We start from the raw sequence: 18599 nt of genomic DNA on the forward strand, positions 1-18599 counted from the left end.
CCTTCTAGACTGTGAGCCCGTTGTTGGGTAGGGACCGTCTCTATATGTTGCCGATTTGTACTTCCCAAGCGCTTAGTACAGTGTCCTGCATGCAGGAAGCGCTCAATAAATACGGTTGAATGAATGAATGAATGACAGGGACTGTGTCCAACTCGATCAGCTTGTATCCACCCCAGCGCCTACTCCGGTGCCCGGCACGTAGTAAGCGCTTAACAAATACTACTAACATCATCACTGTTATCATTACTATGGGATGAACGCGGCGCCTACTTACTGGCCGCTTTCCCGGTGAGAGAGGTGAGGCTTAGCCTGCGGGCCAGAGTGGGCGACGTCTGTTGGGGCGGTGTCCGGCACTGTTTCCCCAGATCCTCGCTGGACGGCGACGGGACCAGCTCCCCGATGAGGATGCGCTCCAGGCTCCCGTCGTCCACTCCCTTCCCGAGCCAGCGCCCGCACGGGAATCTGGCGGAGAATGGGAAAACCGGCTAAGTGACTGCGTCTCCGGGGAAGGGCTCGGGCGAGGCCTGCTCGCTTCGGGCCACGGGACCATGTTCGGCTTCGGAAGGATTCCACACCTTTCATCATCATCATCATCATCAATCGTATTTATTGAGCGCTTACTGTGTGCAGAGCACTGTACTAAGCGCTTGGGAAGTACAAGTTGGCAACACATAGAGACAGTCCCTACCCAACAGTGGGCTCACAGTCTAAAAGGAGTACACTCGACCAAGCGCTTAGTACAGTGCTCTGCACTTGTTACGGGCAGAGATGTGGCTTAGTGGGAAGAGCCCGGGTTTGGGAGTCAGAGGTCGTGGGTTCTGATCCCGGCACTGCCGCTTGTCCGCTGTGTGACTTTGGGCAAGTCACTTCACTTCTCTGTGCCCCGGTTATCTCATCTGGGAAACGGGGATGAAGACTGTCAGCCCCTCGTGGGACAAACTGATGACCTTGTATCCCCCCCAGCACTTAGAACAGTGCTTGGCACATGGTAAGCGCTTAACAAATACCATCATTATTATTATTAGAACGTGTCTGCTAACTCTGTCATATTGCACTCTCCCAGATGTTTAGTACAGTGCTCAGTCTTGTTATGGACAGGGAACATGTCTGCTAACCCTGTTGTATTGTACTCTCCCAAGCGCTTAGTGCAATGTGCTTAGTGCAATACCTGTATATATGTATATATGTTTGTACGTATTTATTACTGTATTTATTTATTTTATTTGTACATATTTATTCTATTTATTTTATTTCGTTAATATGTTTTGTCTTGTTGTCTGTCTCCCCCTTCTAGACTGTGAGCCCACTGTTGGGTAGGGACCGTCTCTATATGTTGCCAACTTGTACTTCCCAAGCGCTTAGTACAGTGCTCTGCACACAGTAAGTCCTCAATAAATATGACTGAATGAATGAATGAATGCTCTGCACACAGTGTCCAAGCTTGTTATGGGCAGGGAAAGTGCCTGCTAAAACTCTGTTGTATTACACTCTCCCAAACGCTTAGTACAGTGCTCTGCACACATTAAGTGCTCAAGTTCATAATGGGCAGGGAAAGTGCCTGCTAACTCTGTTATATTGTACTCTCCCAAACGCTTAGTACAGTGCTCTGCACACAGTAAGCGCTCAATGAATACCACTGATTGACTGATAAACCCGGTCGATTGATGGATCAATGACAGGCACTTATTTGCGTACCAGGCACTGTGTTAACCACTTGAGTTGATACAACTGAATCAGATTGTCCCCTGTCCCTATCCTATTTGGAGTTTACCATTTCCGCTTCACTCCAGGACCAGGATTAGAACTTGGATGAGGATTCAGCATGGCTGCGTGGAAAGAGCCTGGGCTTGGGAGTCAGAGGTCGTGGGTTCTAATCCTGACTCCGCCATTTGTCAGCTGTGTGACTTTGGGCAAGTCACTTCACTTCTCTGTGCTTCAGTTCCCTCATCTGTAAAATGGGGATCAAGACTGTGAGCCCCAAGGGGGACAACCTGATAACCTTGTATCTATCCCAGTGCTTAGAACAGTGCTTGGCACATAGTGAGCACTTAACAAATACCATCACTGTAATTATTATTATTATTCGAAGTCTGGGCTGGGCTGTCACACCACAGCGAAGAAAATTCCTGCTGTCTCTTTCTCATAAGTAGTGAATTTCTGCCTAATCCAAAATTCACAATTGGAATTGGGGGACTGTGCAACTTCCTGGAAGATAACTAGTAATATAATAATAATAATGGTGGTATTTGTTAAGCGCTTACTATGTGCAAAGCCCTGTTCTAAGCGCTGGGGTAGATACAAGGTAATCAGGTTGTCCCACAAGGGGCTCACAGTCTTCACCCCCATTTTACAGATGAGGGAACTGAGGCCCAGAGAAGTGAAGTGACTTGCCCAAAGTCACACAGCTGACAAGTGGCGGAGCCGGGATTTGAACCCACGACCTCTGACTCCAAAGCCCGTGCTCCTTCCACTGAGCCACGCTACTTCCCCACTAAGACTCCAGACTCTGTTGTCTCCTCCTAAGAGCTTAGTACAGTGGTCTGCACACTATAAGCGCTCGATACATACCATGGATTGATATCATTACCACGTCCTCACCAACTCTGCTATAGCGTACTCTCTCCAGAGCTTAGTACAGCACCCAGTAAGCGCTCAATAAATAGCACCGATCGATTGATGGAGCGAGCCACTCACTTGTACGTGTGTCCAGTGATTTCGTTTCGGACCATGACGCAGTCGACAAGCCACTTGGCTAATAGTCCTGAATTATCGTGGCCGATCTGCACCGTTGTCAGCTTGCCCAAATTCTGACACTGTTGGGGGGGTAAAAGAGAGACGGTGTTTGACTTCCTGGAATCTCGGGTTCCTTTTTTAACTTGGACTCTGCTTTGGTCACCAAACTTTCATTCATTCATCCATTCAATCATATTTATTAAGCGCTTACTGTGTGTAGAGCACTGTACTAAGCACTTGGAAAGTACAGTTCGGCAACGGATACAGACGGTCCCTACCCAACAACGGGCTCACAGTCTAGAAGGGGGAGACAGACAACAAAACAAAACAAGACAGTTTCAGAAAGCCCAAGAGAAGCAAGACCATAAAAAAAAGATCCAGGATAACTTATGTTATTACTATTATTATTATTACTGCTATTGTTGGTTAATTCATTCATTCAATGGTATTTATTGAGCGCTTACTATGTGCAAAGCACTGAACTAAGTGCTTGGGAGAGTACAATACAACATACCCGTTGTGGGCAGGGACTGTCTCTATTACTGTACTTTTCAAGTGCTTAGTACAGTGCTTTGCACTCAGTATGCGCTCAATAAATACCACTGAATGGATGAATGAATGAAGAGACATATTTCCTGCCCACAGTGACCTCAAAGTCTAGAGGGGGAGACGGACATTAATAAGCAGCGAAGCCTAGAGGATAGAGCCCAGGCCTGGGAATCAGAAAGTCAAACGTTCTAATTCCGGCTCTGCCACTTGTCAGCTGTGTGACCTTGGGCAAGTCACTCAGCTTCTCTATGCCTCAGTTCCCTCATCTGGAAAATGGGGATTAAGACTGTGACCCTCTCGTGGGACAGGGACAGTGTCCAACCCTACTATCTCTATCTACCCCAGCGCTTAGAACAGTGCCTGGCACATAGTAAGTGCTTAACGTAGTAAGCGCTTAATAAATGCCATTATTATTATTAACAAAGTCATCATTATCATTAATATACATAAATCAACAAATACATGAATAAATAAATGATAGAGCTATACATATGCTCTGTGGGGATGGGAAGGAGAATGAATGAAGGGAGCAAGTCAGGGCGACACAGAAGGAAGTGGGAGAAAGGGCTTACTATGTTGTTAATCATCATCATCAATCGTATTTATTGAGCGCTTACTGTGTGCAGAACACTGTACTAAGCGCTTGAGAAGTACAAGTTGGCAACATATAGAGACGGTCCCTACCCAATAGTGGGCTCACAGTCTAAAAACAGTTAATCACTGTTCTAAGCACTTAGAAGCAGTGTGGCTTAGTGGAAGAAAAGTGGGGTGGCCTAATAGGTAGAGCCCGGCCCTGGAAGTCAGAAGGACCTGGGTTCTAATTCCGGCTCCACCCCATGTCTGCTGTGTGACCTTGGGCAAGCCCATTCACTTCTCTGGGCCTCAGTTCCCTCATCTGTATAATGGGGATTAAGACTGTGAACCCCTGTGGGACTGCATCCAACTTGATTAGCTTGTATCTACCCCAATACTTAGAACGGCGCTTTCTAGACTGTGAGCCCGTTGTTGGGTAGGGACCGTCTCTATATGCTGCCAACTTGTACTTCCCAAGCGCTTAGTACAGTGCTTTGCACACAGTAAGCGCTCAATAAATACAACTGAATGAATGAACAGTGCTTGGCACATAGTAAGTACTTAAGAGAAGCAGCGTGGCTCAATGGAAAGAGCATGGGCTATGGAGTCAGAGGTCATGGGCTCATATCCCGGCTCCACCACATGTTAGCTGTGTGGCTTTGGGCAAGTCACTTAACTTCTCTGTGCCTCAGTTACCTCAATGGGGATGAAGACCGTGAGCCCCTTGTGGGACACCCTGGTCACCCTGTAACCTCCCCAGCGCTTAGAATAGTGCTTTGCACATAGTAAGCGCTTAATAAATGCCATTATTATTATTATAATGAGTACCATCATTGTTATTATAAATTACAGTTAAGTGCTGTGGGTCGGCAGGGGGGGAGGAGGAATGAAGGGAGCAGGTTGAGATGACGCAGAAGGGAGTGGGAGAAGAGGAAAGGGGGGCTTAGTCAGGGAAGGCCTCTTGGAGGAGATGGGCCTTCAATAAGGCTTTGAAGTGGGGAGAGTCATGGTCTGGAGGATTAGAGGAGGGAGGGCGTTCCAGGCCAGAGGCAGGACGTGGGCCAGGGGTCGGTGGTGAGACAGGCGAGATCGAGGGACAGTGAGAAGGTTGGTGTTAGTTCCATCCCAGAAATTAATGGAAATTTTCATGGGGAGGCAGACGCAGTGTGGCCTGGTGGAAACTGCATGGGCCTGGGGCTCAGGGGACCTGGGTTCTTCTTAACTCTACTCTAGACAACCGCCACTTGTCTGTTGTGTGGCCTTGGGCAAGTCACTTATTCCTGTGTCCACTTTACTTCATCTGGGAAGGGCCCTCAAGGGTCAGTTCTGGGTCCCTTCTCTTCTCCATCTACACCCACTCCCTGGAGAACTCATTCACTCCCATGGCTCTAAATAAGATCTCTATGTGGTTGATTCCCAAATCTACCTCTCCAACTCTGCTCTCTCTCCGTCTCTGCAGTCTTGTACTTCCTCCTGCCTTCAATACAGGATGTCCTCCCATCGCCTCAAACCTAACATGTCCAAAACAGAACTCCTCATCTTGCCACCCAAACCCTTCCCTCCCCCTGACTTTTCTAGCAGTATAGACAATACCACCCTCTTCCTTTCTCCCAAGCCCTTAATCATGGCATTGTCCTGTCATTCGACCCGCATGTTGTGTCACAAAATCCTGTGTTCCGTCACAATACCTCCAGAATCCCTGCTTTGCTCTTTATCCTAACTGCTAATATCCTGATCGAAAAAAAATACGGTTTTTAAGGCATTTCCCACCTCGACTGCTGCATAAGCCTCCTCACTGACCTCCCTGTTTCTTGTCTGCCCCCTCTCCTGCCCATACTTTAGTCTGCTGCCCGGTTCATTTTTCTGAAAAAAACATTCATCCCCTATCTTCCCACTCTTCAATAAACCTCCAGGCGTGGCCCATCCACCTTAGCATCATACAGAAACTCTTTACCACTGGCTTTAAAGCAGTCAATCAGCTCTCTCCCTCCTACGTCACCTCCCTGATTCCCGACTTCAACCTAGCCCACATGCTTCCCTTCTCCGTCGCCAACCTACCTCAATCCCATCCGTCTCGACACCAACCTCTTATACACATGATCCCTCCGGCCGGGATCTTCCTCTCGCTTCATAACCGACAAACCATCGCTCTCCCCACCTTGAAACCCTCGTAAAATCCCGCCCCCTCCACAAAGCCTTCCCTGATTAAGGCCTTATTTCCCCAACCGTCCTCTTTCCTGCTCTGCCTAAGCACTTAGCCGTTCACTACTGAAGCACTTTGATCTTCACTCCAGCCCCACAGCCCAGAGGTACATCTTCTTACACTCTACTACTTCCCCTCGCTCTAATTTATTTTATCACCTGTCTCCCCCATGTAGACTGGAAGCTCGTTGTGGGCAGGGATCACATCTACCATCGCTACTGCACTGAGCTTTCCCAAGCACTTAGTACAGTGCCTGCCACACGGTTTCTGCTCAATAAATGCCATTGGTTGAGCTGTAAGATGGGAACAAAATACCAGGTCATTCACTCATTCAATTATTTTTATTGAGCGCTTACTGTGTGCATAGCACTGTTATCCCACTCCCTTAATAATCATCATAATAATAACAATAATAACAGCATTTATTAAGCATTTACTATGTGCAAAGCACTGTTCTAAGCGCTGGGGAGGTTACAAGGTGATCAGGTTGTACCACGGGGGGCTCACAGTCTTAATCCCCATTTTACAGATGAGGTAACTGAGGCCCAGAGAAGTTAAGAGACTTGCCCAAAGTCACACAGCTGACAATTGGCAGAGCCGGGACTTGAACCCACGCCCACTGACTCTAAAGCCCGGGCTCTTTCCACTGAGCCACACTGCTTCACAATAATAATAATGATGGCATTTGTTAAGCACTTACTATGTGCAAAGCACTGTTCTAAGCACTGGGGAGGTTACAAGGTGATCAGGTTGTCCCATGGGGGGCTCACAGTCTTCATCTCCATTTTCCAGCTGAGGGAACTGAGGCAGACAGAAGTCAAGGGACTTGCCCAAAGTCACACAGCTGATCAGTAGCAGAGCCAGGATAAGAACCCACGACCTCTAACTCCCAAGCCCGGGCTCTTTCCACTAAGCCATGCTGCTTCTCAGTAAATAATTGTGGTGTTTGTTAAACACCTGCTCTGTGTCAAGCACTGTTCTACTAATAATGATGGTATCTGTTAAGCGCTTACTATGTGCTGAGCACTGTTCTAAGCGCTGGGGGAGATACAAAGTAATCAGGTTGTCCCACGTGGGGCTCACAGTCTTACTCTTCATTTTACAGATGAGGTCACTGAGGCACAGAGAAGTTAAGTGACTTGCCCAAAGTCACACGGCTGACAAGTGGTGGAGACGGGACTAGAACCCATGACCTCTGACTCCCAAGCCCGAGATCCTTCCACTGAGCCACACTGCTTCTGTGTGGATAGAGTATTTGTTCTGACGATTTTGACGCCTGTCTATATGTTTTGTTTTGTTGTCTGTCTCCCCCTTCGAGACTATGAGCCCGTTATTTGGGTAGGGACCGTCTCTATTTGTTGCCGACTTGTATTTCCCAAGCGCTTAGTACAGTGTTCTACACACTGTACTTAGAGGAGCAGTGTGGCTCAGTGCAAAGAGCCCGGGCTTTGGAGTTAGAGGTCATGGGTTTGAATTCTGGCTCCGCCACATGTCTGCTGTGTGACACTGGGCAAGTCACTTTACTTCTCTGAGCCTCAGTTACCTCATCTGTAAAATGGGGATTAAGACTGTGAGCCCCACGTGGGACAACCTGATCACCGTGTATCTCCCCTAGCGCTTAGAACAGTGCTTTGCACATAGTAAGTGCTTAATAAGTGCCATCATCATCATCATCATCACACAGTAAGTGCTCAATAAACACAACTGAATGAATGAATGAATCTGGATAGATTCTGCCACGCTGCTTCTGCCTAATGGATAGAGTTCGGGCCTGGAGTCTGAAAGACCTGGGTTCGAATCCCAGCTCAGCCACTTGTCTGCTGTGTGACCTTGGGCGAGTCACTTCACTTCTCTGGGCGCCAGTTCCCTCCTCTGTAGAAGGGGGACTAAGACTGTGAGTCCCAGGTGGGCCAGGGACTGTGCCCAACCTGATTCGCCTGTACCCATCCCATCATCATCATCGTCATTATGATACTTGTTAAGCACTGACTATGTGCCAAGCACTGTTCTATGCACTGGAGTAAATACAAGTTACAGCGCTTAGTGTCGTGCCTGGCACATAGCAAGCGCTTAACAAATACCGCAGTTATTATTATTATAATATGGGAAGCAGCATGGCTCTGTGGAAAGAGCATGGGCTTTGGAGTCGGAGGTCATGGATTCAAACCCCGGCTCTGCCAATTGTCAGCTGTGTGACTTTGGGCAAGTCACTTCACTTCTCTGGGCCTCAGTTACCTCATCTGGAAAATGGGCATTAAGACTGTGAGCCCCCCGTGGGACAACCTGATCACCTTGTAACCTCCCCAGTGCTTAGAACAGTGCTTTGCACATAGTAAGCGCTTAATAAATGCCATTATTATTATAATTATTATTATAATTATTATTATACTTGTAAGTGCTTAACAAATACCATATTTATTCTTACTATGGGTTCCACTAGTCTGAAAAAGGCCTCTCCACAACAAAAACATCCTCTACAATTTTGTAAAAGCAATAGATCAGCCTCAAGTTTCCTAATTCTAAAAATGGTCGGAGGAGTCATCAATCAACCCAACAATTAATCAGCGGTATTTATTGAGCACTCCTTGTGTGCACAGAACTGTACTAAGTGCTCGGGAGAATACAATATAATGGAGTTGGTAGACACATTCCCTGCCCCCAAGGAGCTCAGAGGCTAGAGATTCTTATGCAAACGAACTCAAAAGAACCCTTCACCACCAAGCAATCAATCAATGGTATTTACTACTAATAACTGCGGTATTTGTTAAGCGCTTACTATGTGAAAAGCACTGTACTAAGCACTGGGGTGGGTACAAGCAAATCCGGTTGGACACAGTCCCTGACCCACGTGGGGCTCACAATCTCAATCCCCATTTTACGGATGAGGGAACTGAGGCCCAGAGAAGTGAAGTGACTTGCCCAAGGTGTCACAGCAGACATGTGGAGAAACCAGGATTAGAACCCATGACCTTCCAACTCCCAGGCCCTTGCTCTATCCACTACTGAGCGCTTTCTATGTGCCCAGCACTGTACTGAACTCTTGGAAGAATACAACACAGCAGAGTTGGTAGACACATTCCCTGCCTAAGCACTCCTCTACAGCTCTGAAAAAGAAAAAAAACTGGTCTCAAATTTTCTGAATTTTAAAAAGGTCGTCCATTTCTTGCAAAAAGGCCCCAGCAACCGTTGCTAAAAGTCAGTTTTTCACCCTGGTGGTTACCGACACGAGAAGTACCCACCTCAAAGGTCATTTCCAGAAGGTTCTTTGGAATCTGCATTATTCCCGTATCTCCCAGTTCCCCCGAGACACAAATCCACGGGTTGGAGGTGATGATGGCGTTGCTCAGTTTTTTGATTGGGATGATGACTGATCTGTATGGGATCACTGGAAAGGAAAACACTGGCACATACTCAACAGAACAACGTCAAAAAAACCCTCAAATGCCACCCCAATAGTAATAATTCTGATATTTGTTAAGCTCTTATTCTGTGCCAGACAATGTACTGAGCGCTGAAGCAGCATGGCTTGGTGGAAAGAGCCCGGGCTTGGGAGTCAAAGGCCGTGGGTTCCAATCCCGGCTCTGCCACTTGTCAGCTGTGTGACCATGGGCGAGTCACTTAATTTCTCTGTGCCTCAGTTACCTCATCTGTAAAACGGGGATGAAGTCTGTGAGCCCCACGTGGGACAACCTGATTACCTTGTATCTACCTCACGGCTTAGAACAGTGCTTGGCACTTAGTAAGAGCCTAGCAAATACCAACATTATTATAACAACGATAATAATAATAATTCTGGTATTTGTTAAGTGCTTACTTTAGTGGCAGGCACTGTTCTAAGCATCAGAGTAGATAGAAGCTAATCAGGTTGGACACAGTCCCTGTTCCACATGGGGCTCAAAGTCTTAATCCCCATTTTAAAAGATGAGGGAACGGAAACCTACAGAAATTAAGTGACATTCCCAAGGTCATCCAGTGATTAGAACCTCTGGGACAAACTGATTACCTTGTATGTACCCCAGTGCTTACAACAGTGATGATGATGATGATGATGGTGGTATTTGTTAAGCACTTATTATGTGCCAAGCACTGTTCCAAGCGCTGGGGGAGATACGAGGTTATCAGTCTGTCCCAGGTGGGGCTCACAGTCTTAATCCTCATTTTACAGATGAAGTAACTGAGGCCCAGGGAAGTGAAGTGACTTGCCCCAAGTCACGCAGCTGACAAGTGGCGGAGCCGGGATTGGAACCCACGACCTCTGACTCAATCAATCAATCAATCATATTTATTGAGCCCGGGCTCTTTCCATTAAGCTACGCGGCCTTTCATAGTGCGTGGCACATAGTAAGTGCTTACAAATACCATAATTCTTCTTCTTCTCCTTAATGCCCACACATCTCCTTTCACTCATTCATTCAGCGGTATTTACTGAGCGCTTGCTATGTACAAAGCACTGTTCTGAGCGCTTGGGAGAGTAATCCTCAAGTGCAGCACTTAAATTAGTATTAAATTAACCCCAGGGTCCCCTTTTCAATCTCAAACTGAGTCAGGAAAACACCGCTCAACTGTCAAAACACAGTGGTTCAATCAAAAGTTCACTGTGTGATATCATTGTGTGATAACTCCAGGAGATGGCAGTCCACCACAAAGCACAGAAACCCAGCATTCACCTTGGAGGAAAATCCTTAAAGTCAAACGCAGGCCGATTTCACGATTGCTTTTTGGACACCATCCCCTCTTTGAAAAAGCAGGCCCAGTCTGAATTAAATGATTAGATAATGCCTTAAAAAAAAATCCCCCTGCTTTCTTAGGACCACGAGAACCCTGTGCCTTTTTCCAACTCACTGATAGTAGTGAAGACACTGGTGAAGCAGAAATAATCCACGGCATTGAGCGAAAGGAGGTGAAAAAGGAACTGCTCTCGTTCTTCTTCACATCGCAAGAAAGCGTAACGCTTATAGAGTTTCCTGGGAGACGGTGAGAAAAACACCAGGCTTCAGAAAAATCAAACTCCAGAGGCCCACCCACATGCGACACCATTTTATTTTATTTTATGGTATTCGTTAAGCGCTTACTATACACCAGGCACTGGGGTAGATACAAGGTTGGATGAAGTCCCTGTCCCACATGGGGCTCACAGTCTTCATCCCCATTGTACAGATGAGGGAATTGAGGAAGAGAGAAGCAAAGTGACTTGCCCAAGGTCACACAGCAGACAATAATAATAATAATAATAATAATAACAACGATGGCATTTGTTAAGCACTTACTATGTGTGAAGCACTGTTCTAAGTGCTGGGGGGATACAAGGTGATCAGGTTGTCCCATGTGGGGCTCACAGTCTTAATCCCCATTTTACAGATGAGGTAACAAAGGCACAGAGAAGTTAAGTGACTTGCCCAAGGTCACACAGCAGACATGTGGCAGAGGCAGGATTAGAACCCATGACCTCTGACTCCCAAGCCCGTGCTCTTTCCACTGAGCCATGCTGCAAGTGGCGGGGCCTAGGCCAGGGCTCTAGCCACTGGACCACGCTACTTGGGACCCCTGGACGGCGGTGGGGGAAGGAAGGGGCATGGGAATGGTGAAAGTTAATTTTACAATCAGGCTCTGGTCAATGTAAAAATCCAGGGAAAACATGGAAGAGGCGGAAGGATAGAAACTGTAGCAACTATAATGGAAGAACCGTTAGTGAAGGTTGCTGATTACGGCGGAGGACAGGACGTTCTGGAGAAAGCATATCCATGGAGTCGCTGTGAATCGGAAATGGCTCCACGGCACTTCATAAACAAATAAAAAGTGGTGTGGTTGGGAATGTGTCTGTTATATTGTTATACTGTCCTCTCCCAAGCGCCTAGTACAATGCTCTGCATACAGTAAGCACTCAAGTAAGCATTCACGTGCAGTGACCCCTTCGCTCTCAAACGCCTCTTGCTCCTAAGCTGTGAACACAGTGCTTCCTCTGCGAGCGATTTCTGAGTTTTGCTCAAACTTCAAGTCAAGCCGAGCTCTATGAGGCAAGGAGGTTGTTCCAATTGGTGGTTTCTTTTGCTCCTTGGGCAGTAACACTGGTAGTATCAAGAGAACTTATCTACTGACTCTCTTGTACTCTCCCAAGCGCTTAGTACAGTGCTCTGCACACAGAGAGCGCTCAATAATAATAATAATAACAATGATGGTATTTGTTAAGCGCTTACAATGTGCAAAGCACTGTTCTAAGCACTGAATAGATCTGAATGAATGACTGAATGCCGTGCACACAGTAAGCACTCAATACATACCACTGACTGATCACCTAACCCAGGGCCACCTCATTCAGGGAAGAGAAAGTGTCCGCTGATTCTGCTGTAGTGTACTCTCCCAAGCACGTAATAATAACAATAATGGTATTTGTTAAGCGCTTACTATGTGCAAGGCACTGTACTAGACGTGCGAGAAGCACTGTGCAAGAAGCAGCGTGGCTTAGTGGAAAGAGCCCGGGCTTGGGAGTCGGAGGTCATGGGTTCTAATTCCGGCTCCGCCGCTTGTCAGCTGGGTGACTTTGGGCAAGTCACTTGTGTGTCCTTCAGTTACCTCATCTGGAAAATGGGGATTAAGACTGTGAGCCCCAGTGCTTGGCACATAGTAAGCATTCAACAAATACCACTATTATTATTATTATTAAGAAGACCTGGGGTGGATACAAGCAAATCGAGTTGGACACAGTCCCTGTCCCACGTGGGGCTCGTCATCAGTGCTCTGCAGTTAGTAAGCGCCCAATAAATACCATGGATGGATTGACTGACGGGAAGTCTTGGAGATGGCGGAATCATTCATTTATTCAGTCGTATTTATTGAGCGCTTACTGCGTGCAGAGCACTGTAGTAAGCACTTGGGAAGTCCAAGTCGGCAACACATAGAGACGGTCCCTACCCAACAACGGGCTCACAGTCTAGAAGGGGGAGACAGACAACAAAACAAAACATTTCGACAGGTGTCAAAATCGTCAGAACAAATAGAATTAAAGCTATCCTCTTACTTGGTGAGTGGCTGGTTGGAAAGAAGCTGCTTAAGGTGCTGAGACAAAAGTTTCTTCTCGAGAGACAAACGGATCCAAGCTCGGGCTCGCCCCACATCCGTCTTGATCTCGCTCATGTTCTGAATGTGCCTGGAGAGGAAGAGAGCGTGTACACAGAGTGAAAATCTGGTTCCTTCGATCCAAATCCTCTCCGAATCAGTACTGAAAACTTCATTTAGGAGCGGAGAGCTCTCAGATCACACATTCCATGGCTCCTGATCCTTCCAGAATAATAATAACGGTACTTGTTAAGTTCTTACAATGTGCCAAGCAGGTTGACCACAGTTCCTGTCCCACATGGGGCTCACTGTTTAAGAAGGAGGGAGTAGGACTTAATTCCCATTTCATAGGTGAATCCGAGAGAAGTGAAGTGACTTGGCCAAGGTCACACAGCAGACACATGGCAGAACTGGGGTGAGAACGCAGGTCCTCTGGCTACCAGGCCAATGTTGTTTTCAAGAAGCAGAGAATCACAGAGTTCAAAAGGTCCTAAGGAGGTCATAATAATAATAAATAATAATAAAAATTAAGGTATTTGTTAAGTGCTTACTTTGTGCCAGGCACAGCACTAACAACTGGGGTGGAATCAAGCAAATCAGATTGGACACAGTTCCTGTCCCACACAGGGATCACAGTCTTATTCCCCATTTTACAGATGAGGTAACTGAGGCACAGAGAAGTGAAGTCACTTGACCAAGGTCACACAGCAGATAAGTGGTAGAGTCAGGATTAGAACCCATGATCTTCTGTCTCTCAGGCCTGTGCTCAGTCCACTAGGCCATGCTGCTTCTCTACTGAAATCTATCCCGTTTTTAGTTAAATTCCACTTCTTCATGTTGGGTCCCCACGGGTTGTGGAGAACCACTGGTCTGCATCTTCCCCCATTCAAACCTTCCCTTTAGTTTCACATCAATCAATCAATCAATCGTATTTATTGAGCGCTTACTGTGTGCAGAGCACTGTACTAAGCGCTTGGGAAGTACAAGTTGGCAACACATAGAGACAGTCCCTACCCAACAGCGGGCTCACAGTCTAGAAGGGGGAGACAGAGAACAAAACCAAAAATACTAACAAAATAAAATAAATAGAAAAGATATGTACAAGTAAGATAAATAAATAAATAAATAAATAAATAAATAGAGTAATAAATATGTACAAACATATATACATATATACAGGTGCTGTGGGGAAGGGAAGGAGGAAAGATGGGGGAGATGGAGAGGGGGGTGAGGGGGAGAGGAAGGAAGGGGCTCAGTCTGGAAAGGCCTCCTGGAGGAGGTGAGCTCTCAGTAGGGCCTTGAAGGGAGGAAGAGAGCTAGCTTGGCGGAGGGGCAGAGGGAGGGAATTCCAGGCCCTGGGGATGACGTGGGCCGGGGGTCGATGGCGGGACAGGCGAGAACGAGGCACAGTGAGGAGATCAGCGGCAGAGGAGCGGAGGGTGTGGGCTGGGCTGGAGAAGGAGAGAAGGGAGGTGAGGTAGGAGGGGGCGAGGTGATGGACAGCCTTGAAGCCCAGGGTGAGGAGTTTCTGCCTGATGCGCAGATTGGTTGGTAGCCACACGGTAATGGAGTTCTCCCTTCAATCTCTGAGATTCCATCATGATCATCCTCTAGACTGTAAACTCACTGTGGGCAGGGAGTGTTCCTGTTAATTGTTCTATTGCACTTTCTCAAGCACTTAGAACAGTGCTCTGCACACAGTAAGCGCTCAGTAAATATGAATGAGCCCACTGTTGGGTAGGGACTGTCTCTATATGTTGCCAACTTGTACTTCCCAAGCGCTTAGTACAGTAAGCGCTCAATAAATATGATTGATTGATTGATTGATTGAATGAATGACTCAACTGGCAACATTGGAAGAATGCAGTATTCTGCAACACTGTAATGCAATGACTCTTTTGAAGACTATTTTTGTCCTTGTTTTAGATTATCTGTAAGCCCGCTTTAAAGCTAATTTGGAGAACACCCCAAATTTGTAACCCACATGAAATCCTGCTACCACTACTACTAATAACAATTATAACCATGGCATTTGTTAAGCACTTACTATGTGCCAAGCACTGTTACCTCATCTGTAAAATGGGGATGAAGACTGTGAGCCCCACGTGGGACAACCTGATCACCTTGTAAGCTCCCCAGCGCTTAGAACAGTGCTTTGCACATAGTAAGTGCTTAATAAATGCCATCATCATTATTATTAATGGGCTATATAAGGAATTGTATTGGGGTGAAATAGCTGAATAAATAACTGAATAATCAAAAGTTTTCAGTGCACAAACAGAGCAGTGGGTTGTCTTAGCTTACAGTCTAGTGGGTACTTGCAGAGGTAAATGTACAAAATAGTGGGAGGACGAGATCAAGCACTTAGTACAGTGCTCTGCACACTGTAAGCGCTCAGTAAATACGATTGAATGAATGAATACAAAAAGATATACCAGGGAGTAGTCCAAATATATCAAGATGAAATAGAATCCTGCTCCTCCTCCCCTCCCCATCACCCCCACTCCCTCCCTCTGCTCTACCCCCTTCCCCACCCTACAGCACTTGTGTATATTTGTACATACTTATTATTCTATTTATTTTATTAATGACGTGTATATATCTATAATTCTACTTATGTATTTTGATGCTATTGATGCCTGTCTACTTGTTTCGTTGTCTGTCTCTTCCTTCTAGACTGTGAGCCTGTTGTTGGGTAGGGATTGTCTCCATCTGTTGCTGAATTGTATTTACCAAGCTCTTAGTACAGTGCTCTGCACACAGTAAGCGCTCAATAAATACAATTGAATGAATGAATGAATGTTCTAAGTGCTGGGGTAGATACAAGGTATTCAGTTGTCCCAAGTGGGGCTCAAAGTCTTAATCCCCATTTTCCAGATGACGTAAATGAGGCACACAGAAGTGAAGTGACTTGCCCTAAGTCACAGAGCTGATAAATTGCGGAGCTGGGATTAGAACCCTTGACCTCTGACTCCCAAGTCCGGGCTCCGTCCTCTAAGCCATGCTGTTCTTCCCTCCTCAGAAACAAGCGCCACCCTCAAGTCACGAATCTACATCTTTAAAACTTTAAACGACTTTCTTTTTTCTTTCTTTCTTTCTTTTCCAGCCGGACGAAGTATATTCCACAAGTTCAACTATGAAATCTTCAGAAAGCTTATCTTTTTATATACTGGCCTACTGTGAATGCATGTGGCTCTAATTCAGTATTAAAGAAGATCATCTTTACTGCATGGATAAATGAAGAGTCCCCTAAATTTTGCCAGGCTTTAAACGGAGAACGCTGCGCCGTCATTTCAATTCTTACCCCATTTGCATGTTAAGTGTGGGTTTGCGATTCACTCTTTGTCTAAAACCCAATGGAACTGAATTAATCTTCTTTGGCGTTTGTTTTCTATGCAGGGAAAGGGTCAGCGACAGAAGAGAAGACTTGTGAATCTTAGGGCCGGAATGATTCACTTGCACTTCAGCCCTATAAAAACCCTCCCTCTGGGAAATGGCAAACATTTTGAATTTTAATCTCCGTCACCCCTAGGACCTCCCTGCATTTGCTTGTGGCTCTGAAGCTTTCCGGAGTTACGTGTCAGGATTTTCAGAGATTCAGAGCTGATGCGTGATCAGGCGCCCTTATGAAATGAGAAGTGGCACTGTATCACACCGCAGTGAGATAAAACTGTCAGAGTGGGAAGATCAAAGTTTGGTATTCTTCCTGCCAAGCCTCTTATTCAATCCCACCTCTGCACCAGGACTCTTCTGGGATTTGTAACAGACTTTCTAGTTGAGGAGCTAAAATATTGATATTAATGTGTTTCCCCCTCTAGACCATAAGCTTGCTCTGGGCATGGAATGTGTCTACCAAGTCTGCTATATTATACTCCAGTGGTTAATAATAATAATAATGATGGCATTTATTAAGCACTTACTATGTGCAAAGCACTGTTCTAAGCACTGGGGAGGTTACAAGGTGATCAGTTTGTCCCATGGGGGGCTCATGGTCTTAATCTCCATTTTACAGATGAGGTAACTGAGGCCCAGAGAAGATAAGTGACTTGCCCAAAGTCACACAGCCGACAGTTGGCGGAGCTGGGATTTGAACCCATGACCTCTGACTCCAAAGTCCGGGCTCTTTCCATTGAGCCACGCTGCTTCTACCCATCCACTTCACATCAAACAATAACTTCTCACCATTGGCTTCAAAGCTCTCCATCACCTTGCCCACTCCTATCTCACCTCACGTCTCTCCTTCTCCAACCCAGCCCACACACTTCACTCCTCTGGTGAGACTGTGAACCCATTGTTGGGTATGGACCGTCTCTATATGTTGCCAACTTGTACTTCCCAAGCGCTTAGTACAGTACTCTGCACACAGTAAGTGCTCAATAAATACAGTTGAATGAATGAATGAATGAATTAACCTCCCCACTGGGCCTCCATCTTGCCTGTCTCGCTGCCAACCCCTGACCCACGTCCTGCCTCTGGCCTGGAAAGCCCTCCCTCCTCAAATCCAACAGACAACCACTCTCCCGCCTTTCAAAGCCTTACTGAAGGCCCATCTCCTCCAAGAGGCCTTCCCAGACTAAGTCCTACTTCTCCTCATCTCTCACTCCCTTCTGCGTCCCCCTGACTTGCTCCCTTTGTTCTTCCCCTCTCCCAGCCCCACAGCACTTATGTCCATATCTGTCATTTATTTATTTATATTGATGCCTGTCTCCCCCCTCCAGAGTGTAAAGTCACTGTGGGCAGGGAATGTCACTGCTAATTGTTGTACTCTACTTTCCCAAGAGCTCAGTACAATGCTCTGCACACAGCAAGCACTCAATAAAAAAAAAAGATGGAATGAACGAATGAAAGCTCTCCCAAGCGTTTAGTATAGTGCTCTGAACCCAGTAAGCGCTTAATTCATTCATTCATTCAATCGTATTTATTGAGCGCTTACTGTGTGAAGAGCACTGTACTAAGCGCTTGGGAAGTACAAGTTGGCAACTTATAGAGATGGTCCCTACCCAACAACGGACTCACAGTCTAGAAGGGTGAGACAGACAACAAAAAAAAAACAGGTGAACAGGTGTTAAGTCATCAGAATAAACAGAAGTAAAGCTAGATGCGCATCATTAACAAAATAAAATAAATAGAATAGTAAATATGTACAAGAATAGTAAATATGTACAATATTTAATAAACACCACTGATTGAGTATACATGATTTGGGAGTAATCAAGACAACTGACCCCTTGTTTTGAGGGCAACAAGCCTTGGGTTCGAAGGTAGAGCAATCTATCTGGAAGTCCTGAAAATCCAACTATGCAACTATGATGGGTACTATGGTACTTAAGTGCTTACTATGTGTCAGTCAGTCAATAGTATTTATTGAGCACTTACTGTGTGCACAGCACTGTACAAAGCGCTTGGGAGAGGACAATATAACAATAAAAATAATAATGATAGTATTTATTAAGCGCTTACTATATGCCAAGCACCGTTCTAAGCGCTG

At 46.1% G+C, this 18599-nt stretch overlaps 1 protein-coding gene across 1 annotated transcript in view; it reads right to left on the reverse strand.

Annotated features, from left to right (window-relative positions):
- The window catches only part of DENND5B (DENN domain containing 5B), a 181663-nt gene that overhangs the window by 26672 nt on the left and 136392 nt on the right, over nucleotides 1-18599 (reverse strand). Inside the window, exons 13-17 of the mRNA XM_038768489.1 lie at nucleotides 13074-13202; nucleotides 10901-11022; nucleotides 9298-9443; nucleotides 2695-2813; nucleotides 275-462 (exon numbers count right to left, since the gene is read on the reverse strand). Of these exons, the coding sequence (XP_038624417.1) occupies nucleotides 275-462; nucleotides 2695-2813; nucleotides 9298-9443; nucleotides 10901-11022; nucleotides 13074-13202 (704 nt within the window). The remainder of the gene's footprint in view (nucleotides 1-274; nucleotides 463-2694; nucleotides 2814-9297; nucleotides 9444-10900; nucleotides 11023-13073; nucleotides 13203-18599) is intronic.

This window comes from Tachyglossus aculeatus, chromosome 2 (assembly GCF_015852505.1).
Source record: "Tachyglossus aculeatus isolate mTacAcu1 chromosome 2, mTacAcu1.pri, whole genome shotgun sequence".
In the NCBI taxonomy this organism is placed as follows: Eukaryota; Metazoa; Chordata; class Mammalia; order Monotremata; family Tachyglossidae; genus Tachyglossus; species Tachyglossus aculeatus.